Source organism: Eubalaena glacialis, chromosome 3, assembly GCF_028564815.1.
Source record: "Eubalaena glacialis isolate mEubGla1 chromosome 3, mEubGla1.1.hap2.+ XY, whole genome shotgun sequence".
Classification (NCBI taxonomy): domain Eukaryota; kingdom Metazoa; phylum Chordata; class Mammalia; order Artiodactyla; family Balaenidae; genus Eubalaena; species Eubalaena glacialis.
In genome coordinates, this window is record NC_083718.1 from 55,678,724 (window position 1) to 55,706,100 (window position 27,377).

Consider the following 27,377-nt stretch of genomic DNA (forward strand, 5'->3'; position numbering starts at 1 on the left):
TCAGCAGGCCAGCGGCTTGCAGCCCTCAACCTGCAGCCCTTTGCTCAGGAGGAAGGCGTCCTGTGTGGGGTCACAAGTCAGGAAGAGCTTCACCATGCCCTTGGCATCCTTGGAGCCCCCTAGCCTCAGAATGCAGCTTCTGTAGTCCATGGCAACCTGAGGAGAGGGGGCGGGGCTGCAGGAGGGTGGAGCACCCCCTTCACTGAGGGTGTGGGTGTGGCCACCTCTGCTGTGACTCAACAAAGGGCAGGGGAGCAGGGGGTCCAGGGCAGGGTCCTCAGAGCCTGGCAGGCCCAGGCGGGCGGCACAAGCATCTAGGCCCAGGCCAAGGACCTCCGTGTTGGTCTGCACGGCAGGCCGGCCTCTCACTTTGCCACTCAGGACGTCCTCCTGCTTGAAAAGTGTGTGGAATGTGTCCGCGGAGTACACCTCACTGCACAGGTAGCCATAGGACTGGGAGTCGTAGCTTCCTGCCAGGCGGCCGAAGGTCGCAGGCAGGTGGGTCCCTGGGACACACGCGGAGAGGCTCCTGCCCGGCCCCCTGGCCGCTCCGTGCCCCTTCCCCAGAGCAGGGGCCTCAAAGCAGCCCTGTGTGAGTCCCCTGCCACTAGAGGGAGTATTGGCCCAACACTTTTAGAAAACGGGGACCTTGCGGGCAACTCAGTGGAGGGACACAAATCAATCTTTGCCGACTTTCTGCTGAAGCTCACGAGGGTTCACCCCTAAGCCTCTCACAAGGACAGCTGCCCGCGGCTCCGAGGGATGAGTCAGGGCTCGCCCTCCAGCACGGGGAGAGTGCGGGTTAAAGCGCTCACGAGGGAGTGAGCTGCGTCTCCACACTGCACCGACACGCACGGGCAAACCTCGTCGACGCGTTCCGTCTGGGGTATGAAGCCCTCTCCTGCCTCTTCCAGGGTCTCCAGAAAGCACATGCAGATACGCCCACGCCTCCCTCGGACTCCACGGGCCACAGCTGGAGGGACCAGCCCAGGAACCGAGGCAGGAAGAGGCCAGAGGTCAGCGGGCCTTGGCCAGAGCCAGTCAATCGGTCCCCCTTCACACACCACCGGAGGATCCTCTTGACCTGGGCAGTAGCCGCCAACCGACCACGAAGGTGGGCCCGGCGCGCGCTTGGCTACCTGGCGTGTCTGGGACCCGGAGGATCTCCTGGCAGAGGCGGGCATTCTCCTGGGCCGGGTATGAGGGCGTCTGTGTGTGCAGGGCCTGGTCCAACTTGCCCAGGACGATCTGGCGCAGGTTGAAAAGGCATGGAAGGTGGGAGGAAGGAGATGGGGGGCTGGCACTGTGTCCAGGCCGCACTTTCCAGCTGGGCAGTCCAGGAACCCCTTTACTTTCCCTCGGCCCGGGCGCACCAGGGTTGGCCAGCCGGGACTTGATGAGCTTGTCCAGAAGCTCTTGGGAGATGGCGAGGCCCGTGCCCCACCGAGACAGGAAGCAGCGTCAGGGCTTCACAGGGCACGGCGCTCCCGGCTCCAGAGCCTTCCCTCTGGTGATCAACAACGGCAGTCACCAGACTCGCAGGCGACGTAACTTTGTTTTCGTTTGTCTTTTTCCCGGCCCTCAGCCATGCAAAGGTGTGAAGCCCTGACACTCGGTGCCACGTGGATGCACCCTGAGAACACGATGCTCAGCGAGTGAACTCAGACACAGAAGGACACACAGGATGTGACCCCACTGAGGGGAAACGTCCAGAACAGATAGATCCACAGACTTAGAGTGGGTTCCCGGTTGTCAGGGGCAGGGGAAGGGAGGGAATGATAACTAAGGGTGTTAGGGACATTTCTGTGGTGAGGGAAATGTTCCAAAACAGGGCAGTAGTGACAGCTGCACAGCTCAGTAAAGTGTCCCCAAGCGCTCCGGTGTAGCCTGTGAGAGCATCGCTCTCAGGACGAAGGGCTGACCGCAGGAAGATTGAATGAGCACTAGGTCCTGGTCCCAGACGCTCAGCTGGGACCTCTCCATGGGGAAGACACTGGGACTTCCTGTGCCTCCACCCAGACTGGCAGCAGCCCCAGGGCCTCACATGGCGTGGCGCTCCCGGCCCCAGAGCTTAGCCTCTGGTTCTCATCACCGGCTGTCACCACAGTCACAGACAACGTGCCTTTCTTTTTGTTTCTCTTTTTTCCGGCTCTCAGCCACGCAAAGGTGTGAAGCCCTGACACTCGCTGCCATGTGGATGCACCCTGAGAACACGATGCTCAGCGAGAGAAGTCAGACACAAAAGGACACACAGGGTGTGACCCCACTGAGGGGAAACGTCCAGAACAGGTAGATCCACAGAGACAGAGTGGTTTCCTGGTTGTCAGGGGCAGGGGTGGGGAGGGAATGATAACTAAGGGCGTGAGGGACATTTTGGGGTGAAGGAAATGTTCCAAAACAGGGCAATAGTGAAAGCTGCACAGCTCAGTAAAGTGTCCCCACAAGCTCCGGTGAAGCGTATGAGAGCATCGCTCTCAGGATGAAGAGCTGACCGCAGGAAGACTGAACGAGCCCTTGGTCCTGTGCCCAGACGCTCAACTTCGTACCCCCACCGTGGGGAAGTCACTGGGACTTGCTGAGCCTCCACCGAGACTGGCAGCAGCCCCAGGGCTTCACAGGGCACGGGGCTCCCGGCCCCAGAGCCTGGCCTCTGTTTCTCATCACCGGCTGTCACCAGAGTCGCAGGCAACGTGCCTTTCTTTTCGTTTGTCTTTTTCCCGGCCCTCAGCCATGCAAAGGTGTGAAGCCCTGACACTCGCTGCCACGTGGATGCACCCTGAGAACACGATGCTCAGCGAGAGAACTCAGACACAGAAGCACACACAGGGTGTGACCCCACCGAGGGGAAACGTCCAGAACAGGTAGATCCACAGAGTCAGAGTGGGTTCCTGGTTGTCTGGGGCAGGGGAGGGCAGGGAATGATAACTAAGGGCGTGAGGGACATTTTTGGGGTGAGCGAAATGTTGCAAAAGAGGGCAGTAGTGACGGCTGCACAGCTCAGTAAAGTTTCCCCACGCACTCCTGTGAAGTCTGTGAGAGCATCGCTCTCAGGACGAAAGGCTGACTGCAGGAAGACTGAACAAGCACTGGGTCCTGTACCCAGACGCTCAGCTGGGAACCCCTGTGGGGAAGTCACTGGGACTTGCTGAGCCTCCACTGAGACTGGCAACATCCCCAAGGCCACACAGGGCTTCGCGCTGCAGGCCCCAGAGCCTAGCCTCTGATTCTCATCACCGGCTGTCACCAGAGTCGCATGCAACGAGCCTTTCTTTTCGTTTGTTTTTTTGCCGGCCCTCAGCCATGCAGAGGTGTGAAGCCCTGACACTCGCTGCCATGTGGATGCACCCTGAGAACACGATGCTCAGCGAGAGAACTCAGACACAAAAGGACACACAGAGTGTGACCCCACTGAGGGGAAACGTCCAGAACAGGTAGATCCACAGAGTCAGAGTGGGTTCCTGGTTGTCAGGGACAGGGGAGGGGAAGAAATGATAATTAAGGGCGTGAGGGACATTTTTTGTGTGAGAGAAATGTTCCAAAACAGGGCAGTAGTGACGGCTGCACAGCTCAGTAAAGTGTCCCCACATGCTCCGGTGCAGCCTGTGAGAGAATCGCTCTCAGGACGAAGGCTGTCCGCAGGAAGATTGAACGAGCACTGCGTCCTGGACCCAGACGCTCATCTGGGACCCCTACGTGGGCAAGACACTGGGACTTGCTGAGCCTCCACAGAGACTGGCAGCAGCCCCAGGGCCTCACAGGGCGCGCATTCCCGGCCCCAGAGCTTACCCTCTGTTTCTCATCACCGGCTATCACCAGAGTCGCAGACAACGTGCCTCTCTTTTCGTTTGTCTTTTTTCCAGCCCTCAGCCATGCAAAGTTGTGAAGCTCTGACACTCGCTGCCACGTGGATGCACCCTGAGAAAACGATGCTAAGCGAGAGTAGTCAGGCACAGAAGGACACACAGTGTGTGACCCCACTGTGGGGAAAAGTCCAGAACAGGTAGATCCGCAGAGTCAGAGTGGGTTCCTGGTTGTCAGGGGCAGGGGAGGGGAGGGAATGATAACTAAGGGCGTGAGGACACTTTTAGGGTGAGGGAAATGTTCCAAATCAGGGTAGAAGTGACAGCTGCACAGCTCAGTTAAGTGTCCCCACACGCTCCGGTACAGCTTGTAAGAGCATCGCTCTCAGGAACAAGAGGTGACCGCAGGAAGATTGAACGAGCACTGGGTCCTGTGCCCAGACGCTCAACTGGATACCCCCCACCATGGAGAAGTCACTGGGACTTGCTGAGCCTCCACCGAGCCTGGCAGCAGCCCCAGGGCCTCACAGGGCACGGGGCTCCCAGCACCAGACCCTGGCCTCTGTTTCTCATCACCGGCTGTCACCAGAGTCGCAGGCAACGTGCCTTTCTTTTCGTTTGACTTTTTTCCGGCCCTCAGCCACACAAAGGTGTGAAGCCCTGACACTCGCTGCCACGTGGATGCACCCTGAGAACACGATGCTCAGCGAGAGAAGTCAGACACAGAAGGACACACAGGGTGTGACCCCACTGAGGGGAAATGGCCAGTACAGGTAGATCCACTGAGTCAGAGTGGGTTCCTGGTTGTCATGGGCAGGGGATGGGAGGGAATGATAACTATTGGCGTGAGGGACATTTATTGGGTGAGAGAAATGTTCCAAAACAAGGCAGTAGTGACGGCTGCACAGCTCAGTAAAGTGTCCCCACACGTTCCTGTGCAGCCTGTGAGAGAATCGCTCTCAGGACGAAGGCTGTCCACAGGAAGATTGAACGAGCATTGGGTCCTGGTCCCAGACGCTCATCTGGGACCCCTTCGTGGGCAAGACACTGGGACTTGCTGAGCCTCCACAGAGACTGGCAGCAGCCCCAGGGCCTCACAGGGCGCAGGGCTCCCAGCCCCAGAGCCTAAACGCTGGTTCTCATCACTGGCTGTCACCAGAGTCACAGGCAACGTGCCTTTCTTTTCGTTTGTCTTTTTTCCGGCCCTCAGCCACGCAAAGGTGTGAACCCTGACACTCGGTGCCACATGGATGCACCCTGAGAACACGATGCTCAGCGAGTGAACTCAGACACAGAAGGACACACAGGATGTGACCCCACTAAGGGGAAACGTCCAGAACAGATAGATCCACAGATTTAGAGTGGGTTCCCGGTTGTCAGGGGCAGGGGATGGGAGGGAATGATAACTAAGGGTGTTAGGGACATTTCTGTGGTGAGGGAAATGTTCCAAAACAGGGCAGTAGTGACAGCTGCACAGCTCAGTAAAGTGTCCCCAAGCGCTCCGGTGCAGCCTGTGAGAGCATCGCTCTCAGGACGAAGGGCTGTCCGCAGGAAGATTGAATGAGCACTAGGTCCTGGTCCCAGACGCTCAGCTGGACCTCTCCGTGGGGAAGTCACTGGGACTTCCTGTGCCTCCACCCAGACTGGCAGCAGCCCCAGGCCCTCACATGGCGTGGCGCTCCCAGCCCCAGAGCTTAGCCTCTGGTTCTCATCACCGACTGTCAATAGAGTCACAGACAACGTGCCTTTCTTTTCGTTTCTCTTTTTTCCGGCTCTCAGCCACGCAAAGGTGTGAAGCCCTGACACTCGCTGCCATGTGGATGCACCCTGAGAACACGATGCTCAGCGAGAGAAGTCAGACACAAAAGGACACACAGGGTGTGACCCCACTGAGGGGAAACGTTCAGAACAGGTAGATCCACAGAGTCAGAATGGGTTCCTGGTTTTCTGGGGCAGGAGAGGGTAGGTAATGATAAATAAGGGGGTGAAGGACATTTTTGGGGTGAGCGAAATGTTCCAAAACAGGGCAGTAATGACGGCTGCACAGCTCAGTAAAGTGTCCCCATACTCTACTGTGCAGTCTGTGAGAGCATCACTCTCAGGACGAAAGGCTGACTGCAGGAAGACTGAACAAGCACTGGGTCCTGTACCAGATGCTCAGCTGGGGACCCCCCGTGGGGAAGTCACTGGTACTTGCTGAGCCTCCACCGAGACTGGCAGCAGCCCCAGAGTCTCACAGGGCGCGGTGCTCTGGCCCCAGAGCCTAACTTCTCTTTCTCATCACCGGGTGTCACCAGAGTCGCAAGCAACGTGACTTTCTTTACGTTTGTCTTTTTCCCGGGCCTCAGCCATGCAAAGGTGGGAAGCCCTGACACTCGCTGCCATGTGGATGCACCCTGAGAACACGATGCTCAGCGAGAGAACTCAGACACAAAAGGACACACAGAGTGTGACCCCACTGAGGGGAAACGTCCAGAACAGGTAGATCCACAGAGTCAGAGTGGGTTCCTGGTTGTCAGGGACAGGGGAGGGGAAGAAATGATAATTAAGGGCGTGAGGGACATTTTTTGTGTGAGAGAAATGTTCCAAAACAGGGCAGTAGTGACGGCTGCACAGCTCAGTAAAGTGTCCCCACATGCTCCGGTGCAGCCTGTGAGAGAATCGCTCTCAGGACGAAGGCTGTCCGCAGGAAGATTGAACGAGCACTGCGTCCTGGACCCAGACGCTCATCTGGGACCCCTACGTGGGCAAGACACTGGGACTTGCTGAGCCTCCACAGAGACTGGCAGCAGCCCCAGGGCCTCACAGGGCGCGCATTCCCGGCCCCAGAGCTTACCCTCTGTTTCTCATCACCGGCTATCACCAGAGTCGCAGACAACGTGCCTCTCTTTTCGTTTGTCTTTTTTCCAGCCCTCAGCCATGCAAAGTTGTGAAGCTCTGACACTCGCTGCCACGTGGATGCACCCTGAGAAAACGATGCTAAGCGAGAGTAGTCAGGCACAGAAGGACACACAGTGTGTGACCCCACTGTGGGGAAAAGTCCAGAACAGGTAGATCCGCAGAGTCAGAGTGGGTTCCTGGTTGTCAGGGGCAGGGGAGGGGAGGGAATGATAACTAAGGGCGTGAGGACACTTTTAGGGTGAGGGAAATGTTCCAAATCAGGGTAGAAGTGACAGCTGCACAGCTCAGTTAAGTGTCCCCACACGCTCCGGTACAGCTTGTAAGAGCATCGCTCTCAGGAACAAGAGGTGACCGCAGGAAGATTGAACGAGCACTGGGTCCTGTGCCCAGACGCTCAACTGGATACCCCCCACCATGGAGAAGTCACTGGGACTTGCTGAGCCTCCACCGAGCCTGGCAGCAGCCCCAGGGCCTCACAGGGCACGGGGCTCCCAGCACCAGACCCTGGCCTCTGTTTCTCATCACCGGCTGTCACCAGAGTCGCAGGCAACGTGCCTTTCTTTTCGTTTGACTTTTTTCCGGCCCTCAGCCACACAAAGGTGTGAAGCCCTGACACTCGCTGCCACGTGGATGCACCCTGAGAACACGATGCTCAGCGAGAGAAGTCAGACACAGAAGGACACACAGGGTGTGACCCCACTGAGGGGAAATGGCCAGTACAGGTAGATCCACTGAGTCAGAGTGGGTTCCTGGTTGTCATGGGCAGGGGATGGGAGGGAATGATAACTATTGGCGTGAGGGACATTTATTGGGTGAGAGAAATGTTCCAAAACAAGGCAGTAGTGACGGCTGCACAGCTCAGTAAAGTGTCCCCACACGTTCCTGTGCAGCCTGTGAGAGAATCGCTCTCAGGACGAAGGCTGTCCACAGGAAGATTGAACGAGCATTGGGTCCTGGTCCCAGACGCTCATCTGGGACCCCTTCGTGGGCAAGACACTGGGACTTGCTGAGCCTCCACAGAGACTGGCAGCAGCCCCAGGGCCTCACAGGGCGCAGGGCTCCCAGCCCCAGAGCCTAAACGCTGGTTCTCATCACTGGCTGTCACCAGAGTCACAGGCAACGTGCCTTTCTTTTCGTTTGTCTTTTTTCCGGCCCTCAGCCACGCAAAGGTGTGAACCCTGACACTCGGTGCCACATGGATGCACCCTGAGAACACGATGCTCAGCGAGTGAACTCAGACACAGAAGGACACACAGGATGTGACCCCACTAAGGGGAAACGTCCAGAACAGATAGATCCACAGATTTAGAGTGGGTTCCCGGTTGTCAGGGGCAGGGGATGGGAGGGAATGATAACTAAGGGTGTTAGGGACATTTCTGTGGTGAGGGAAATGTTCCAAAACAGGGCAGTAGTGACAGCTGCACAGCTCAGTAAAGTGTCCCCAAGCGCTCCGGTGCAGCCTGTGAGAGCATCGCTCTCAGGACGAAGGGCTGTCCGCAGGAAGATTGAATGAGCACTAGGTCCTGGTCCCAGACGCTCAGCTGGACCTCTCCGTGGGGAAGTCACTGGGACTTCCTGTGCCTCCACCCAGACTGGCAGCAGCCCCAGGCCCTCACATGGCGTGGCGCTCCCAGCCCCAGAGCTTAGCCTCTGGTTCTCATCACCGACTGTCAATAGAGTCACAGACAACGTGCCTTTCTTTTCGTTTCTCTTTTTTCCGGCTCTCAGCCACGCAAAGGTGTGAAGCCCTGACACTCGCTGCCATGTGGATGCACCCTGAGAACACGATGCTCAGCGAGAGAAGTCAGACACAAAAGGACACACAGGGTGTGACCCCACTGAGGGGAAACGTTCAGAACAGGTAGATCCACAGAGTCAGAATGGGTTCCTGGTTTTCTGGGGCAGGAGAGGGTAGGTAATGATAAATAAGGGGGTGAAGGACATTTTTGGGGTGAGCGAAATGTTCCAAAACAGGGCAGTAATGACGGCTGCACAGCTCAGTAAAGTGTCCCCATACTCTACTGTGCAGTCTGTGAGAGCATCACTCTCAGGACGAAAGGCTGACTGCAGGAAGACTGAACAAGCACTGGGTCCTGTACCAGATGCTCAGCTGGGGACCCCCCGTGGGGAAGTCACTGGTACTTGCTGAGCCTCCACCGAGACTGGCAGCAGCCCCAGAGTCTCACAGGGCGCGGTGCTCTGGCCCCAGAGCCTAACTTCTCTTTCTCATCACCGGGTGTCACCAGAGTCGCAAGCAACGTGACTTTCTTTACGTTTGTCTTTTTCCCGGGCCTCAGCCATGCAAAGGTGGGAAGCCCTGACACTCGCTGCCATGTGGATGCACCCTGAGAACACGATGCTCAGCGAGAGAACTCAGGCACAAAAGGACACACGGTGTGACCCCACTGAGGGGAAATGTCCAGGACAGGTAGATCTACAGAGACAGAGTGGTGTCCTGGATTTTCGGGGCAGGGGTGGGGTGGGAATGATAATTAAGGGCGTGAGGGACATTTTGGGGTGAAGGAAATGTTCCAAAACAGGGCAATAGTGAAAGCTGCACAGCTCAGTAAAGTGTCCCCACAAGCTCCGGTGAAGCGTATGAGAGCATCGCTCTCAGGATGAAGAGCTGACCGCAGGAAGACTGAACGAGCCCTTGGTCCTGTGCCCAGACGCTCAACTTCGTACCCCCACCGTGGGGAAGTCACTGGGACTTGCTGAGCCTCCACCGAGACTGGCAGCAGCCCCAGGGCTTCACAGGGTGCGGGGCTCCCGTCCCCAGAGGCTACCCTCTGTTTCTCATCAGCGGTTGTCACCAGAGTCGCAGGCAACGTGCCTTTCTTTTCGTTTGTCTTTTTTGCGGCCCTCAGCCACGCAAAGGTGTGAAGCCCTGACACTCGCTGCCACGTGGATGCACCCTGAGAACACGATGCTCAGCGAGAGAAGTCAGATACAGAAGGACACACAGGGTGTGTCTCCACTGAGGGGAAACGTCCAGAAGAGGTAGACCCACAGAGTCAGAGTGGGATCCTGATTGTCAGGGGAAGTGGAGGGGCGGGAATGATAACTAAGGGCGTGAGGGACATTTATTGGGTGAGGGAAATGTCCCAAAACTGGGCAGTAGTGACGGCTTCACAGCTCAGTAAAGTGTCCCCACGCTCTCCGGTGCAACCTGTGAGAGCATCGCTCTCAGGATGAAGGGCTGACTGCAGGATGACTGAATGAGCACTGGGTCCTGTGCCCAGACGCTCAGTTGGGGACCCCGCCGTGGGGAAGTCACTGGGAATTGCTGAGCCTCCACCGAGACTGGCAGCAGCCCCAGGGCCTCACTGGGCTCGGAGATCACATCCCCAGATCCTAGCCTCTGTTTCTAATCACCGGCTGTCACCAGAGTCGCAGGCAACGTGCCTTTCTTTTCGTTTGTCTTTTTCTCGGCCCTCAGCCATGCAAAGGTGTGAAGCCCTGACACTCGCTTCTATGTGGATATACCCTGAGAACTCGATGAACAGCGAGTGAACTCAGACACAGAAGGACACACAGGATGTGACCCCACTGAGGGGAATCGTCCAGAACAGGTAGATCCACAGAGTCAGAGTGGCTTCCTGGATGTCTGAGGAAGGAAGGGGAGGGCATGATAACTAAGGACGTGAGGGACATATTTAGGGTGAGGGAAATGTTTCAAAACAGGCCAGTAGTGACGGCTGCACAGCTCAGTAAACTATCCCCACGCGCTCCACTTCCACCTTTGAGAGCATCGCTCTCCAGAAGAAGGGCTGATTGCAGGAAGACTGAACGTGCACTGGGTCCTGTGCCCAGACGCTCAGCTGGGGACCCCGCCGTGGGGAAGTCACTGGGACTTGCTTAACCTCCACTGAGACTGGCAGCAGCCCCAGGGCCTCACATGGCGTGGCGCTTCCGGCCCCAGAGCCTAGCCTCTCTTTCTCATCACTGGCTGTCACCAGAGTCGCAGGCAACATGCCTTCCTTTTCGTTTATCTTTTTTCCGGCCCTTAGCCATGCAAAGGTGTGAAGTCCTGACATTCGCTGCCATGTGGATGCACCCTGAGAACACGATGCTCAGGGAGAGGAGTCAGACACAGAAGGACACACAGTGTGTGACCCCACTGAGGAGACACCTCCAGAACAGGTAGATCCACATAGTCAGAGTGAGTTCCTGGTTGTCAGGGGCCGGGAGGGGAGGGAATGATAACTAAGGGCGTGAGGGACAGTTTTGGGGTGCAGGAAATGTTCCAAAACAGGGCAGTAGTGACGGCAGCACAGCTCAGTAAAGGGTCCTCACGCGCTCCAGTGCAGCCTCTGAGAGCATCGCTCTCAGGATGAAGGCCTGACCGCAGGAAGACTGAACGAGCACTGGGTACTGTGCCCAGACACTCAGCTGGGGAGCCCCCGTGGGGAAGTTACTGGGACTTTCTGAGCCTCCACCGAGAATGGCAGCAGCCCCAGGGCCTCACAGGGTGCGGCGCTCCCCGGCCCAGAGCCTAGCCTCTGGTTCTCATCACCAGCTGTCACCAGAGTCGCATGCAACGTTTCTTTCTTTTCTTTTGTGTTTTTTAAAGGCTACTCTTGAATACATGTATTTAACACCCAGGGAACCAGTCCTGACTCCTTGATTTGGGTCTTCCTGCCTCCAGAGTCTCGAGGATATTCACTTCCGTGGTTTACGAGCCCAGTGCGTGGGGTTTGATTATGGAATCTGACACCGAGGGCGTCGCTACGTGCGGGGTGACATCAGCGGAAAAATCCCATGGCGAGGGCCTGCCTGAGGACCACGGGAGGGCCCGGGCCCTCACCGCCCCCTGGCTGAAGCCCCGCGCCCGCACCCTCCTGGGAGCGTAGCTGGTGCATTGCTTGCCAGAACTCATGGAGGTACGTCTCCAGCGCATATGATGGAATGTTTCATGGAGCATTGTGATGAAAGTGGTCAGAGACCATTGTGATGAAAGGGGTAAAGGAGCATTGTGATGACAAGAACCTTGGAGCATTGTGATGACAAATGCCATGGAGTATTGTGATGACAAAGTCATGGAGCATTGTGATGCCACGGGCATGGAGCATTGTGATGACAAGAGTCATGGAGAATTGTGATGTCAGGGGTCATGGGGCATTGTGATGTCAGGGGTCATGAGTCTTTTTGATGACAGGGGTAATGGAGCATTGTGATGACAAGGGCCATGGAGCATTGTGGAGACAGGGGTCATGGAGCATTGGGACGAAACACGTCATGGAGCATTGTGATGAAAGTGATCATGGAGCATTGTGATGAAAGGGGTCAGGTAGCATTGTGATGACAAGGGCATGGAGAATTGTGATGACAAGGATCATGGAGCATTGTGATGACAAGGGCCATTTAGCATTGTGATGAAAGGGGTCATGTAGCATTGTGATGACAAGGGCATGGAGCATGGTGAAGAACATAGCATGGAGCATTGTGATGAGATGTGTCATGGAGCATTGTGATGAGAGGTGTCATGGAGCATTGTGATGACAAGGGCCATGGAGCATTGTGATGAAAGTGGTCATGGATCATTTTGTTGAAAGTAGTCATGAAGCATTGTGAAGACGGGGGCATGGAGAATTGTGATGACAAGGGCCATGGAGCATTGTGATGAAAGTGGTCAGTGAGCATTGTGATGAAAGGGGTAATGGAGCATTTTAATAAAAAGGGTCATGGAGCATTGTGATGATAGCGATCATGGAGCATTGTGATTAAAGGCGTACTGGAGCATTGTTATGAAAGGGGTCATGGATTATTGTGATGAAAGGGATCATGAAGCATTGTGATAACAGGTGATATGGAGCATTGTGATGACAAGGGTCATGGAGCATTGTGATGTCAAGGGCCATGGACAATGTGATGAGAGGGGTCATGGATCATTGTGATGAGAGCGATCATGGAGCATTGTGATGAAAGCGGTCATGGAGCATTGTGTTCAAATGGGTCATGGAGCATTGTGATGAAAGGTGTCATGGATCATTGTGATGATAGCTATCATGGAGAATTGTGATGAAATCGGTCATGGAGCATTTTGATGAAATGGATCATGGAGCATTGTGATGACAGGGTTCATGGAGCATTGGGACGAAACGCATCATGGAGCATTGTGATGAAAGTGATCATGGAACATTGTGATGAAAGGGGTCATGTAGCATTGTGATGACAAGGACATGGAGAATTGTGATGACAAGGGTCATGGAGCATTGTGATGTCAAGGGCCATTTAGCATTGTGATGAAAGGGGTCATGTAGCGTTGTGATGACAAGGGCATGGAGCCTGGAGAAGACCACAACATGGATCATTGTGAAGAGACGGGTCATGGAGCATTGTGATGAAAAGAGTCAGGGAGCATTGTGATCACAAGGGCCATGGAACATTGTGGCGACAGGGGTCATGGATCATTGTGATGTCATGGGCTAAGGAGCATTGTGATGAAAGGGGTCATGGAGCATTGTGATGTCAGGTGTCATGGAGCATTGTGATGACAAGGGCCATTTAGAATTGTGATGAAAAGGGTCATGGAGCTTTGTGATGAATGTGGTCTCGGAGCATTGTGATGACGGGGCATGGAGCATTGTGATGACAGGGGTCATGGAGCATTGTGATGAAAGTGGTCATGAAGCATTGTGATGACAGGGGTCATGGAGCATTGTGATGACAAGGGCCATTTAGAATTGTGATGAAAAGGGTCATGGAGCTTTGTGATGAATGTGGTCTCGGAGCATTGTGATGACGGGGCATGGAGCATTGTGATGACAGGGGTCATGGAGCATTGTGATGACAGTGGGCATGGATCATTGTGATGACAAGGGCCATGGAGCATTGTGTTGATAAGTGTCATGGAGCATTGTGATCAAAGGGTCATGGAGCATTGTGATTAAAGGGATAATGGAGCATTGTGATGAAAGTGGTCATGGAGCATTGTGATGAAAGGGGTCATGGAGCATTGTGATGACAAGTGTATTGGAGCATTGTGATGACACGGGCATGGAGCATTGTGATGACAGGGGACATGGAGCAATGTGATGAAAGGGGTCATGGGGCATTGTCATGACGGGGCATGGAGTATTGTGATGAACGGCGTACTGGAGCATTGTGATGAAACGGGTCATGGATAAATGTGATGAAATGGATCATGGAGCATTGTGATGACAGGGGTCATGGAGCATTGTGATGAAAGGGATAATGGAGCATTTTGATGAAACTGGTCATCGAGCATTGTGATGAAAGGGGTCATGGAGCATTGTGATGACAAGGGCATGGAGCATTGTGATGAGAGGGGACATGGAGCATAGTGATGACAGGGGTCATGGGATATTGTCATGACAGGGAGCATGGAGTATTGTGATTAACGGTGTACTGGAGCATTGTGATGAAAGGGGTCATGGATTATTGTGATGAAATGGATAATGGAGCATTGTGATGACAGGGGGCATGGAACATTGTGATGAAAGGGTCATGGAACATTGTGATGACAAATGCCTTTTAGCATTGTGATGAAACGGGTCATGGAGCATTGTGATGAAGGTGGTTATGGAGCATTGTGATGACAGTGGGCATGGAGCATTGTGATGAAAAGGGCCATGGAGCATTGTGATGACAAGGGTCATGGAGAATTGTGTTTACATGGGCCAAGGAACATTGTGATGATAGAGGTCATGGATTATTGTGTGGAAAGTGATCTTGGAGCATTGTGATGACAGTGGTCATGGAGCATTGTGATGAAAGTGGTCAGGGAGCATTGTGATGAAAGGGGTAATGGAGCAGTGTGACTAAAGGGGTCATGGGGCATTGTGATGACAGGGGGCATGGAGCATTGTGATGACAAGGGACATGGATCACTGTAATGAAAAAGGTCGTGGAGCATTGTGATGACAAGTGTCCTGGAGCATTGTGATGACAAAGGCCATGGGGTATTGTGATGACAAAATCATGGAGCATTGTGATGCCAGGGGCATGGAGCATTGTGATGAAAACTGTCATGGAGAATTGTGATGCTAGTGGTCATGGGGCATTGTGCTGTCTGGGGTCATGAGGCTTTGTGATGAAAAGGGCTATGGAGCATTGTGGTGAGAGGGTTCATGTAGCATTGGGATGAAACTCGTCATGGAGCAAAGTGATGAATGAGGTCATTGAGCATTGTGAAGAAAGGGGTCATGTAGCATTGTGATGAGAAGGGCATGGAGCATTTTGAGGACAAGGGCCTTTTAGCATTGTGATGAAACGTGTCATGTAGCTTTGTGATGAATGTGGTCATGGAGCCTTGTGATGACAGTGGGCATGGAGCATTGTGATGACAAGTGCCAAGGACCATTGTGATGACAGGGGCCATGGCGCATTGTGATGAAAGGGGTACTGGAGCATTGTGATGAAAGGGGTCATGGATGATTTTGATGATAGCGATCATGGAGCATTGTAATGACAGCGGTCATGGAGCATTGTGGTGTCAGGGGTCATGGAGAATTGTGATGACAAGGGCCTTTTAGCATTGTGATGAAACGCGTGATGGAGCTTTGTGATGATTGTGTTCATGGAGCATTGTGATGACAGTGGGCATGTTTCATTGTGATGACAAGCGCCATGGGCCAATGTGATGACAAGGGTCATGGACATTGTGATGACAGAGGTCATGGAACATTGTGATAACAGGGGGCATGGAGCATTGTGATGAAAGGGGTACTGGAAAATTGTGATGAAATGGGTCATGGATTATTGTGATGATAGCGATCATGGAGCATTGTAATGAAAGTGGTCATGGAGCATTGTGATGGCAAGTGCCATAGAGATTTGTTATGACAAGGGTCATGGAGAAATGTGATGAGATGGGCCAAGGAGCATTGTGATGAAAGTGGTCATGAAGCATTGTGATGACAGAGGGCATGGAGCATTGTGATGACAAGGACATGGAGAGTTGTGATGACAAGCGTCATGGAACATTATGATGACGGGTTTCATGGAGCATTGTGAAGAAATGGATCCTGGAGCATTGTGATGAAAGGGGTCATGGAGCACTGTGATGACAGCGGTCATGGAGTATTGTGATTCCAAGGGTCATGGAGCATTGTGATGAAATGTGTCAATGAATATTGTGATGACAGTGGGCATGGATCATTGTGATGACAAGGGCCATGGAGCATTATGTTGACAAGTGTCATGGAGCATTGTGATCAAAGGGTCATGGAGCATTGTGATGAAAGGGATAATGGAGCATTGTGATGAAAGGTGTCATGGATGATTGTGATTATAGCGATCATGGAGCATTGTGATGAAAGTGATCATGGAGCATTGTGATGAAAGGGATAATGGAGCATTGTGATGAAAATGGTCATGGAGCACTGTGATGACAGGGGGCATGTAGCATTGTGATGAAAGGCGTACTAGAGTATTGTGATTAAAGGGGTCATGGATTATTGTGATAAAAGAGATCATGGAGCATTGTGATGAAAGTGGTACTGGAGTATTGTGATGAAAGGGGTCATGGATCTTTGTGATGATAGCGATCATGGAGCATTGTGATGAAAGCGGTCATGGAGTATTTTGATGAAACAGATCCTGGAGCATTGTGCTGAAAGGGGTCATGGAGCATTGTAATGACAGGGGTCATGGAGCATTGTGATGAAATATGTCATGGAACATTGTGATGACATTGGGCATGGATCATTGTGATAACAGGGGCCATGGAGCATTGTGAGGAAAGCGGTCCTGGAGAATTGTGATGAAATGGGTCATGGATTATTGTGATAAGAGCGATCATGGAGCATTTTGATGAAAGCGGTCATGGAGCTTTGTGAAGGCAAGTGCCATAGAGCTTTGTGATGACAAGGGTAATGGAGAATTGTGATGAGAGGGGACATGGAGCATTGTGATGACAAGGGCATGGAGCATTGTGATGAGAGGGGACATGGAGCATTGTGATAACAGGGGTCATGGGGCATTGTCATGACAGGGAGCATGGAGTATTGTGATCAACGGTGTACTGGAGCATTGTGATGAAAGTGGTCATGGATTATTGTGATGAAATGGATAATGGAGCATTGTGATGACAGAGGTCAAGGAGCATGGTGATATCAGGGATCATGGAGCATTGTGATGACAAGGGTCATGGAGCATTGTGATGACAGGGTTCATGGAGCATTGTGATGAAAGTAGTCAGGGGCATTGTGATGACAAGCACCATGGAGCATTTTGATGACAAGTGCCTTTTAGCATTCTAATGAAATGGGTCATGGAGCACTGTGACGAATGTGGTCATGGAGCATTGTGATGAAAATGGACATGGAGCATTGTGATGACAAGTGCCATGGAACATTGTGATGACAAGTGTCATGGAACTTTTTGAAGACAGCGGTCATGGAGCATTTTGATGACAGGGGTCATGGAGCATTTTGATGACAGAGGCCATGGAGCATTGTGATGAAAGTGGTCAGGGAGCATTGTGATGAAAGGGGTCATGGAGCATTGTGATGACAGGGGGCATTGGGCATTGTGATGACAGGGGCAAGGAGCATTGTTATGAATGGCGTACTGTGATGAAAGCGGTCATGGATTATTGTGATGAAATGGATCATGGAGCATTGTGATGACAGTGGTCATGGACCATTGTGATGAAAGTGGTCAGGGAGCATTGTGATGAAAGGCGTAATGAACCATTGTAATAACAGGGGTATGGGGCATTGTGATGACAGGATGCATGGAGGATTGTGATGAAAGGAGTAATGGAGTATTGTGATGAAAGACGTCATGGATTATTGTGATGAAAGAGATCATGGAGCATTGTGATGACAAGGGCCATGGAGCATTGTGATGACAAGGGTCATGTAGCATTGTGATGACAAGGGCATGGAACCTAGAGAAGATCACAGCATGGAGCATTGTGATGAGAGGTGTCATGGAGCATTGTGATGAAAAGAGTCAGGCAGCATTGTGATGACAAGGGCTATTTAGCATTGTGATGAAGCGGATCATGAAGCATTGTGATGAAAAGGATCATGGAGCATTGTGATGAAAGGGGTCATGGAGCATTCTGATGAAATGGGTCATGGAGCATTGTGATGAAATTGGTCATGGAGCATTGTGATGACAGTGGTCATGGAGCATTGTGAAGATAAGGGTCATGGAGCATTGTGATGACATGGGCCATGGAGCACTGTGATGACAGGGGTCATGGAGCATTGTGATGAAAGTGGTCATGGAGCATTGTGATGAAAGAGGTAATGGGGCATTGTGATAAAAGGCGTCATTGGGCCATGTGATGACAGGGGACATGGAGAATTGTGATGACACGCACCATGGAGAATTGTGATGACAAGGGCCATGGAGCATGGTGATGGAAGGTGTACTGGAGTATTGTGAAGAAAGGGGTCATGGATTATTGTGATGAAAGGGATCATGGAGCATGGAGATGATAGGGATCCTGGAGCATTGTGATGAAAGTTGTCAGGGAGCATTGTGATGAAAGGGGTAATGGAGCATTGTGATAAAAAGGGTTATGGGGCATTGTGATGACAGGGGACATGGAGTATTGTGATGAGAAGCACCATGGAGCATTGTGATGACAAGGGTCATGGAGCATTGTGATGACAGGGTTCATGGAGTTTTGTGATGACAGTGGTCATGGAGCATTGTAATGAAAGGAGTCATGGAACATTGTGATGACATGGGCCGAGGAGCATTGTGATGAAAGGCATCATGGAGCATTGGGATGAAAGTTGTCATGAAGCATTGTGATGACAGTGGGCATGGAGCATTGTGATGAAAGTGGGCATGGAGCATTGTGATGAAAAGGGCCATGGAGAATTGTGATGACAAGGGTCATTGAGCTTTGTGATGACAGGGGTCATGGAGCATTGTGATGACAGGTGCCATGGAGCATTTTGATGAAAGGCGTCTGGAGTATTGTGATGAAATGGGTCATGGATTATTGTGATGAAAGGGATCATGGAGCATTGTGATGATAGGGATTATGGAGAATTGTGATAAAAGTGGTCAGGGAGCATTGTGATAAGAGGGGTAAAGGAGCATTGTAATAAAAGAGGTCATGGGGCACTGTGATGACAGGGGCATGGAGCATTGTGATGACAACGGCCATGGAGCATTGTGATGACAAGGGTTATGGTTCATTTTGATAACAAGGGTCATGGAGAATTGTTATTACACGGCCAAGGAGCATTGTGATGAGAGGGGTCATGGAGCATTGTGATGACAGGGGGCATGGAGCATTGTGATGAAAAGGGCCATGGAGAGTTGTGATGACAAGTGTCATGGAGAATTGTGATTACAGGGGACATGGAGAATTTTTTTTTAATCAGTCATCAATTTTATACACATCACTTTATACATGTCAATCCCAATCGCCCAATTCAGCACACCACCATCCCCACCCCACCGCACTTTTCCCCCCTTGGTGTCCATACGTTTGTTCTCTACATCTGTGTCTCAACTTCTGCCCTGAATCCCGGTTCATCTGTACCATTTTTCTAGGTTCCACGTACATCCGTTAATATACGATATTAGTTTTTCTCTTTCTGACTTACTTGACTCTGTATCACCGTCTCTAGATCCATCCACGTCTCAACAAATGACTCAATTTCGTTCCTTTTTATGGCTGAGTAATATTCCGTTGTATATATGTACCACAACTTCTTTATCCATTCGTCTGTTGATGGGCATTTAGGTTGCTTCCATGACCTGGCTATTGTAAATAGTGCTGCAATGAACATTCGGGTGCATGTGTCTTTTTGAATTATGGTTTTCTCTGGGTATATGCCCAGTAGTGGGATTGCTGGGTCATACAGTAATTCTATTTTTAGTTTTTTAAAGAACCTCCATACTGTTCTCCATAGTGGCTGTATCAATTTACATTCCCACCAACAGTGCAAGAGGGTTCCCTTTTCTCCACACCCTCTCCAGCATTTGTTGTTTGTAGATTTTCTGATGATGCCCATTCTAACTGGTGGGAGGTGATACCTCATTTTAGTTTTGATTTGCATTTCTCTAATAATTAGTGATGTTGAGCATCTTTTCATGTGCTTCGTGGCCGTCTGTATGTCTTCTTTGGAGAAACGTCTATTTAGGTCTTCTGCCCATTTTTGGATTGGGGTGTTTGTTTCTTTAATATTGAGCTGAATGAGCTGTTTATATATTTTGGAGATTAATCCTTTGTCCGTTGATTCGTTTGCAAATATTTTCTCCCATTCTGAGGGTTGTCTTTTCGTCTTGTTTATGGTTTCCTTTGCTGTGTAAAAGCTTTGAAGTTTCATTAGGTCCCATTTGTTTATTTTTGTTTTTATTTCCATTACTCTAGGAGGTGGATCAAAAAAGATCTTGCTGTGATTTATGTCAAAGAGTGTTCTTCCTATGTTTTCCTCTCAGAGTTTTATAGTGTCCAGTCTTACGTTTAGGTCTCTAATCCATTTTGAGTTTATTTTTGTGTATGGTGTTAGGGAGTATTCTAATTTCATTCTTTTACCTGTAGCTGTCCAGTTTTCCCAGCACCACTTATTGAAGGGACTGTCTTTTCTCCATTGTGTATCTTTGCCTCCTTTGTCATAGATTAGTTGACCATAGGTGCGTGGGTTTATCTCTGGGCTTTCTATCTTGTTCTATTGATCTATGTTTCTGTTTTTGTGCCAGTACCATATTGTCTTGATTACTGTAGCTTTGTAGTATAGTCTGAAGTCAGGGAGTCTGATTCCTCCAGCTCCGTTTTTTTCCCCCAAGACTGCTTTGGCTATTCGGGGTCTTTTGTGTCTCCATACAAATTTTAAGATGATTTGTTCTAGTTCCGTAAAAAATGCCATTGGTAATTTGATAGGGATTGCATTGAATCTGTAGATTGCTTTGGGTAGTATAGTCATTTTCACAATATTGATTTTTCCAATCCAAGAACATGGTATATCTCTCCACCTTTTGGTATCATCTTTAATTTCTTTCATCAGTGTCTTATAGTTTTCTGCATACAGGTCTTTTGTCTCCCTAGGTAGGTTTATTCCTAGGTATTTTATTCTTTATGTTGCAATGGTAAATGGGAGTGTTTCCATAATTTCTCTTTCATATTTTTCATCATTGGTGGATAGAAATGCAAGAGATTTCTGTGCATTAATTTTATATCCTGCAACTTTACCAAATTCATTGATTAGCTCTAGTAGTTTTCTGGTGGCATTTTTAGGATTCTCTATGTATAGTATCATGTCATCTGCACACAGTGACAGTTTTACTTCTTCTTTTCCAATTTGTATTCCTTTTATTTCTTTTTCTTCTCTGATTGCCTTGGCTAGGACTTCTAAAACTATGTTGAATAATAGTGGTGACAGTGGACATCCTTGTCTTGTTCCTGATCTTAGAGGAAATGCTTCCAGTTTTTCACCCTTGAGAATGATGTCTGCTGTGGGTTTGTCATATATGGCCTTTATTATGTTGAGGAAAGTTCCCTCTATGCCCACTTTCTGGAGAGTTTTTATCAAAAATGGGTGTTGAATTTTGTCAAAAGCTTTTTCTGCATCTATTGAGATGATCATATGGTTTTTATTCTTCAATTTGTTAATATGGTGTATCACATTGATTGATTTGCGTATATTGAAGAATCCTTGCATCCCTGGGATAAATCCCACTTGATCGTGGTGTATGATCCTTTTAATGTGTTGTTGGATTCTGTTTGCCAGTATTTTGTTGAGGATTTTTGCATCTATATTCATCAGTGATATTGGTCTGTAATTTTCTTTTTTTGTAGTATCTTTGTCTGGTTTTGGTATCAGGGTGCTGGTGGCCTCACAGAATGAGTTTGGGAGTGTTCCTTCCTCTGCAAATTTTTGGAAGAGTTTGAGAAGGATGGGTGTTAGCTCTTCTCTAAATGTTTGATAGAATTCACCTGTGAAGCCATCTGGTCCTGGACTTTTGTTTGTTGGAAGATTTTTAATCACAGTTTCAATTTCACTACTTGTGATTGGTCTGTTCATATTTTCTGTTTCTTCCTGGTTCAGTCTTGGAAGGTTATACCTTTCTAAGAATTCGTCCATTTCTTCCAGGTTGTCCATTTTATTGGCATAGAGTTGCTTGTAGTAGTCTCTTAGGATGTTTTGCATTTCTGCGGTGTCTGTTGTAACTTCTCCTTTTTCATTTCTCATTTTATTGATTTGAGTCCTCTCCCTCATTTTCTTGATGAGTCTGGCTAATGGCTTATCAATTTTGTTTACCTTCTCAAAGAACCAGCTTTTAGTGTCATTGATCTTTGCTATTGTTTTCTTTGTTTCTATTTCATTTATTTCCGCTCTGATCTTTACGATTTCTTTCCTTCTGCTAACTTTGGGTTTTGTTTGTTCTTCTTTCTCTAGTTCCTTTAGGTGTAAGGTTAGATTGTTTACTTGAGATTTTTCTTGTTTCCTTAGGTAGGCTTGTATAGCTATAAACTTCCCTCTTAGAACTGCTTTTGCTGCATCCCATAGGTTTTGGATCGTCATATTTTCATTGTCATTTGTCTCTACGTATTTTTTGATTTCCTCTTTGATTTCTTCAGTGATCTCTTGGTTATTTAGTAACGTATTGTTTAGCCTCCATGTGTTTGTGTTTTTTATGTTTTTTTCTCTGTAATTCATTTCTAATCTCATAGCGTTGTGGTCAGAAAAGATGCTTGATATGATTTCAATTTGCTTAAATTTACTGAGGCTTGATTTGTGACCCAAGATGTGATCTATCCTGGAGAATGTTCCATGCGCACTTGAGAAGAAAGTGTAATCTGCTGTTTTTGGACGGAATGTCCTATAAATATCAATTAAATCTATCTGGTCTATTGTGTCATTTAAAGCTTCTGCTTCCTTATTTGTTTTCATTTTAGATGATCTGTCCATTGGTGTAAGTGAGGTGTTAAAGTCCCCCACTATTACTGTGTTACTGTCAATTTCCTCTTTTATAGCTGGTAGCAGTTGCCTTATGTATTGAGGTGCTCCTATGTTGGGTGCATATATATTTATAATTGTTATATCTTCTTCTTGGATTGATCCCTTGATCATTATGTAGTGTCCTTCTTTGTCTCTTGTAACATTCTTTATTTTAAAGTCTATTTTATCTGATATGAGTATAGCTACTCCAGCTTTCTTTTGATTTCCATTTGCATGGAATATCTTTTTCCATCCCCTCACTTTCAGTCTGTATGTGTCCCTAGATCTGAAGTGGGTCTCTTGTAGACAGCATATATATGGGTCTTGTCTTTGTATCCATTCAGCAAGCCTGTGTGTTTTGGTTGGAGCATTTAATCCATTCACGTTTAAGGTAATTATCGATATGTATGTTCCTATGACCATTTTCTTAATTGTTTTGGGTTTGTTTTTGTAGGTCCTTTTCTTCTCTTGTGTTTCCCACTTAGAGAAGTTCCTTTAGCATTTGTTGTAGAGCTGGTTTGGTGGTGCTGAATTCTCTTAGCTTTTGCTTGTCTGTAAAGCTTTATATTTCTCCATCAAATCTGAATGAGATCCTTGCCGGGTAGAGTAATCTTGGTTGTAGGTTCTTCCCTTTCATCACTTTAAATATATCATGCCACTCCCTTCTGGCTTGTAGAGTTTCTGCTGAGAAATCAGCTGTTAACCTTATGGGAGTTCCCTTGTATGTTATTTGTCGTTTTTCCCTTGCTGCTTTCAATAATTTTTCTTTGTCTTTAATTTTTACCAATTTGATTACTATGTGTCTCGGCGTGTTTCTCCTTGGGTTTATCCTGTATGGGACTCGCTGCGCTTCCTGGACTTGGGTGGCTATTTCGTTTCCCATGTTAGGGAAGTTTTCGATTATAATCTCTTCAAATATTTTCTCTGGTCCTTTCTCTCTCTCTTCTCCTTCTGGGACCCCTATAATGCGAATGTTGTTGAGTTTAATGTTGTCCTAGAGGTCTCTTAGGCTGTCTTCATTTCTTTTCATTCTTTTTTCTTTAGTCTGTTCCCCAGCAGTGAATTCCACCATTTTGTCTTCCAGGTCACTTATCCGTTCTTCTGCCTCAGTTATTCTGCTATTGATTCCTTCTAGTGTAGTTTTCATTTCAGTTATTGTACTGTTCATCTCTGTTCGTTTGTTCTTTAATTCTTCTAGGTCCTTGTTAAACATTTCTTGCATCTTCTCGATCTTTGCCTCCATTCTTATTCCGAGGTCTTGGATGATCTTTACTATCATTATTCTGAATTCTTTTTCTGGAAGGTTGCCTATCTCCACTTCATTTAGTTGTTTTTCTGGGGTTTTATCTTGTTCCTTCATCTGGTATGTAGCCCTCTGCCTTTTCATCTTGTCTATCTTTCTGTGAATGTGGTTTTTCTTCCACAGGCTGCAGGATTATAGTTTTTCTTGATTCTGCTGTCTGCCCTCTGATGGTTGAGGCTATCTAAGAGGCTTGATGGGAGGCTCTGGTGGTGGGTAGAGCTGACTGTTGCTGTGGTGGTCAGAGCTCAGTAAAACTTTAATCCACTTGACTGTTGATGGGTGGGGCTGGGTTCCCTCCCTGTTGGTTGTTTTGCCTGAGGCAACCCAACACTGGAGCCTACCTGGGCTCTTTGGTGGGGCTAATGACAGACTCTGGGAGGGCTCACACCAAGGAGTGCTTCCCAGAACTTCTGCTGCCAATGTCCTTGTCCCCACGGTGAAACAGAGCCACCCCCTTCCTCTGCCGGAGACCTTCCAACACTAGCAGGTAGGTCTGGTTCAGTCTCCTATGGGTTCACTGCTCCTTCCCCTGGGTCCCGATGCGCACACTATTTTGTGTGCGCCCTCCAAGAGTGGGGTCTCTGTTTCCCCCAGTCCTGTCGAAGTCCTGCAATCAATTCCCACTAGGCTTCAAAGTCTGATTCTCTATGAATTCCTCCTCCTGTTGCCGGACCCCCAGGTTGGGAAGCCTGACGTGGGGCTCAGAACCTTCACTCCAGTGGGCGGACTTCTGTGGTATAAGTGTTCGCCAGTCTGTGAGTCACCCACCCACCAGTTATGGGATTTGATTTTACTCTGATTGCGCCCCTCCTACCGTCTCATTGTGGCTTCTCCTTTGTCTTTCGATGAGAGGGTGTTAGAACACATCCCTGGACCCAGGGCAGTACGAAGTGTATTATGGTTAGACCTGAGGACTCAGCAGGCCCGTAACTTTGGTCTGTTCTCTCCTGTCTACCTTCCTACGTCTCCAGCTGTCAAGATTTGACAGTCGAACTAGCAGATGTGATGTGTTCAAAGCATTTGCTTCTGATGTCAGATAAGCTCCTTTCCCACATCTAATTTCTCTGTAAAAGCAGAATTTTCGTGTTATTATGTGTATTGTAATAATGCTGCTTAGACTTTTTAGGTTAGAAAACTGGTGGCTTGCCAAAGACCTCCAATATAGAAAATGTCAGTCTCTAGCACTGTCCCATGTGACTTGAGGGGCAAACCTAGATAATACCAGATGGTCACACGCTATCTATTTCATTCCTACCACAGGATTAGCTGTGTAAGTCGGGAAGTCTGTAGGTTTACAGGTGGGTAGTAAAGGCCCTGTTACCTGCTAAAGATGAGTATCCGTGGTTTGCTCTAAGGCAGGGTTTCTCAACCAAGACATTGACTTTTGGGGCCAGATAAACCTTTGCTGTGGTGTGTGAGTCCTGTGCATCGTAGAGTGTTTAGCAAGGTCCCGTCCTCTACTCACTAGGTGCCCGTAACATTGCCTCTCTCTCCTCCCAGTTGTGACAACCAAAATCACCTTCAGACTTTCCCAGATGTCCCCTGGGGGGCACAGTTGCACTCAGTGAGAAGCAATGGACTCAAGGCTACCAATAACTTTGAGGTAGACTTGACGTCCTGTTGTAAAAGGCATACTCATTCTCCTGTTTTTATTTTGGAAATTCGATGCCACTGTTCATGATCCTTATTCAGATGTCTGTAATTAAGTTTAGTCAGACTACCCACTCACAGGTGGGACACTGAGACAGAGGGAAACAGCTTGTCCAAGTCACATGGCCACATCCCTTGCCTCCTAAGAAAACGTGTCACAAGTGAAAGCAAGCTGGCTCTTGTAATGTTGACAAGTCTTTTTTTTAAACAAATGTGCCAGTTTTAGAGTTGTTCTTTGCCCTCTAACCTTTTGGGGGGCTTACATAGCCTTCAAGCTTCTAAAGAAATGAACTGGGGCACTCTTTCCCAAGCAGGAAGCAGTTTCACTGGCATGAACACTGGAGTTCACAAGGATGAACACTTGTCGAAACAGGGTTTATCCTGATATGCTAGAGTAAGGCCCAGTGCACCACACCGGTGTTATCACGTGGTGTTAGTCAAATAAGTAGTACTACAGAGAGAATCTTACTTTAGTCAATTTAAAGTTTTGAGATCTCACTATGTTTTTTAAAACAGGTATTAAATACATGCATTTGGTAAAACAGTACAAAAGGCTGTTTGGTACATAGCAGCCAAAGAAAAACAATGTGGCTATTCCGTGCTGAGCTATGCTGTGAGCATTATCAAATAGATACTGGATTCTGAGGCCTTTGTTCAGGAACAAAAAAGAATATAAAATATCTCATTACCACAACTAAGGAGCTGGCCTGTGGCAACTAAGACCCGGCCCAATTAACTAACTAACTGACTATTTTTAAAAATCTCATTAATAGGTATTTAATATGATTTTTAAAAATTTATTTATTTATTGTATTTATTTATTTTTGGCTGTGTTGGGTCTTCCTTGCTGCGTGCATGCTTTCTCCAGTTGCGGTGAGTGGGGGCTACTCTTCATTGAGGTGCGTGGGCTTCTCATTGCGGTGGCTTCTCTTGTTGTGGAGCACGGGCTCTAGGCGCATGGGCTTCAGTAGTTGGGGCACGAGGACTCAGTAGTTGTGGCTTTTGAGCTCTAGAGCGCAGGCTCAGTAGTTGTGGCGCACGGGCTTCAGTGCTCCGCAGCGTGTGGGAACTTCCCGGACCAGGGCTTGAACCCTAGTCCCCTGCATTGGCAGGCGGATTATTAACCACTGCACCACCAGGGAAGCCCAGGCTCCAACCTTTGTAAAAATGTGTTCCTTCTACCTTCATGGAGCAGACTTAGGGGATGGGAAGGAGTGAGAACCCGATTGGCAGGGGTTCGGTCGCAACCCCGGAAGAGGACGGGGGAGGATCTAAGAGGGGGCACCGGGCCACAGCCGACCCCCAGTGACAGCTAACAGCTGCACTGCTGCCCCTTCCTGCCCCAGGACCTGAGCTCAGGTCCCAGGGCGGCTGGAGAAACGCACTGTTTTTGGTGAGATGCTCTTACTTACTATGTGGAGCTGCTCCGGCTGCCCCGGTGACCACACCCCTGCAGGGCCCTGTGCCCGTCCTCCCTGCCCCCTGCCCAGCGCTCAGAGAACAGCAGTCTCTGTGGGGCAACCTGCTTCCAAGTCCTTCAGTGACCATGGAGGACTGGGAATGGGCTGGGTTGCCAGGGAGCCTGGGCATCCAACACCTGAGCTCAGCCCTGGGGGCTCACGTGAGGGCAGGGGCTGGGGGGGTGTGGGCGGTGAGCAGAGGGGTCTCCAGCTGGCGTCAGCCTGGGCCCTGGACCCAGGGAAAGGCCTCACCCTCTCAGTCCTGACCTGTCGCTTGGGAACCCTGTGGCCCACCAGCCCGAGGCATGTGGCGCCCGCCACGGACTGCCGTGCACACGGCTGGGGTGCCAACGCACACCTGGATTTGCACGGGGACCAT

At 49.6% G+C, this 27,377-nt stretch overlaps 1 protein-coding gene across 1 annotated transcript; it reads right to left on the reverse strand.

Moving 5' to 3' along the window:
- On the reverse strand, positions 1–27,377 carry LOC133087001 (thimet oligopeptidase-like). Its single transcript, XM_061183778.1, has 4 exons — positions 27,293–27,377; positions 1,140–1,415; positions 370–506; positions 1–156 (listed from the first exon to the last, which is right to left on the reverse strand). The coding sequence occupies exons 1-4, from the start codon at positions 27,375–27,377 to the stop codon at positions 1–3; spliced, it is 654 nt and encodes a 217-aa protein (XP_061039761.1).

Coding starts and splice junctions, on each gene's coding strand:
- LOC133087001 (XM_061183778.1), bottom strand. CDS start 27,377: ATGGTCCCCGTGCAAATCCAGGTGTGCGTTGGCACCCCAGCCGTGTGC. Junction 1,416..27,292: donor GCGCCACATGCCTCGGGCTG/GTGGGCCACAGG, acceptor CCATCTCCCAAG/AGCTTCTGGACAAGCTCATC. Junction 157..369: donor AGGACGTCCTGAGTGGCAAA/GTGAGAGGCCGG, acceptor CCCTCTCCTCAG/GTTGCCATGGACTACAGAAG.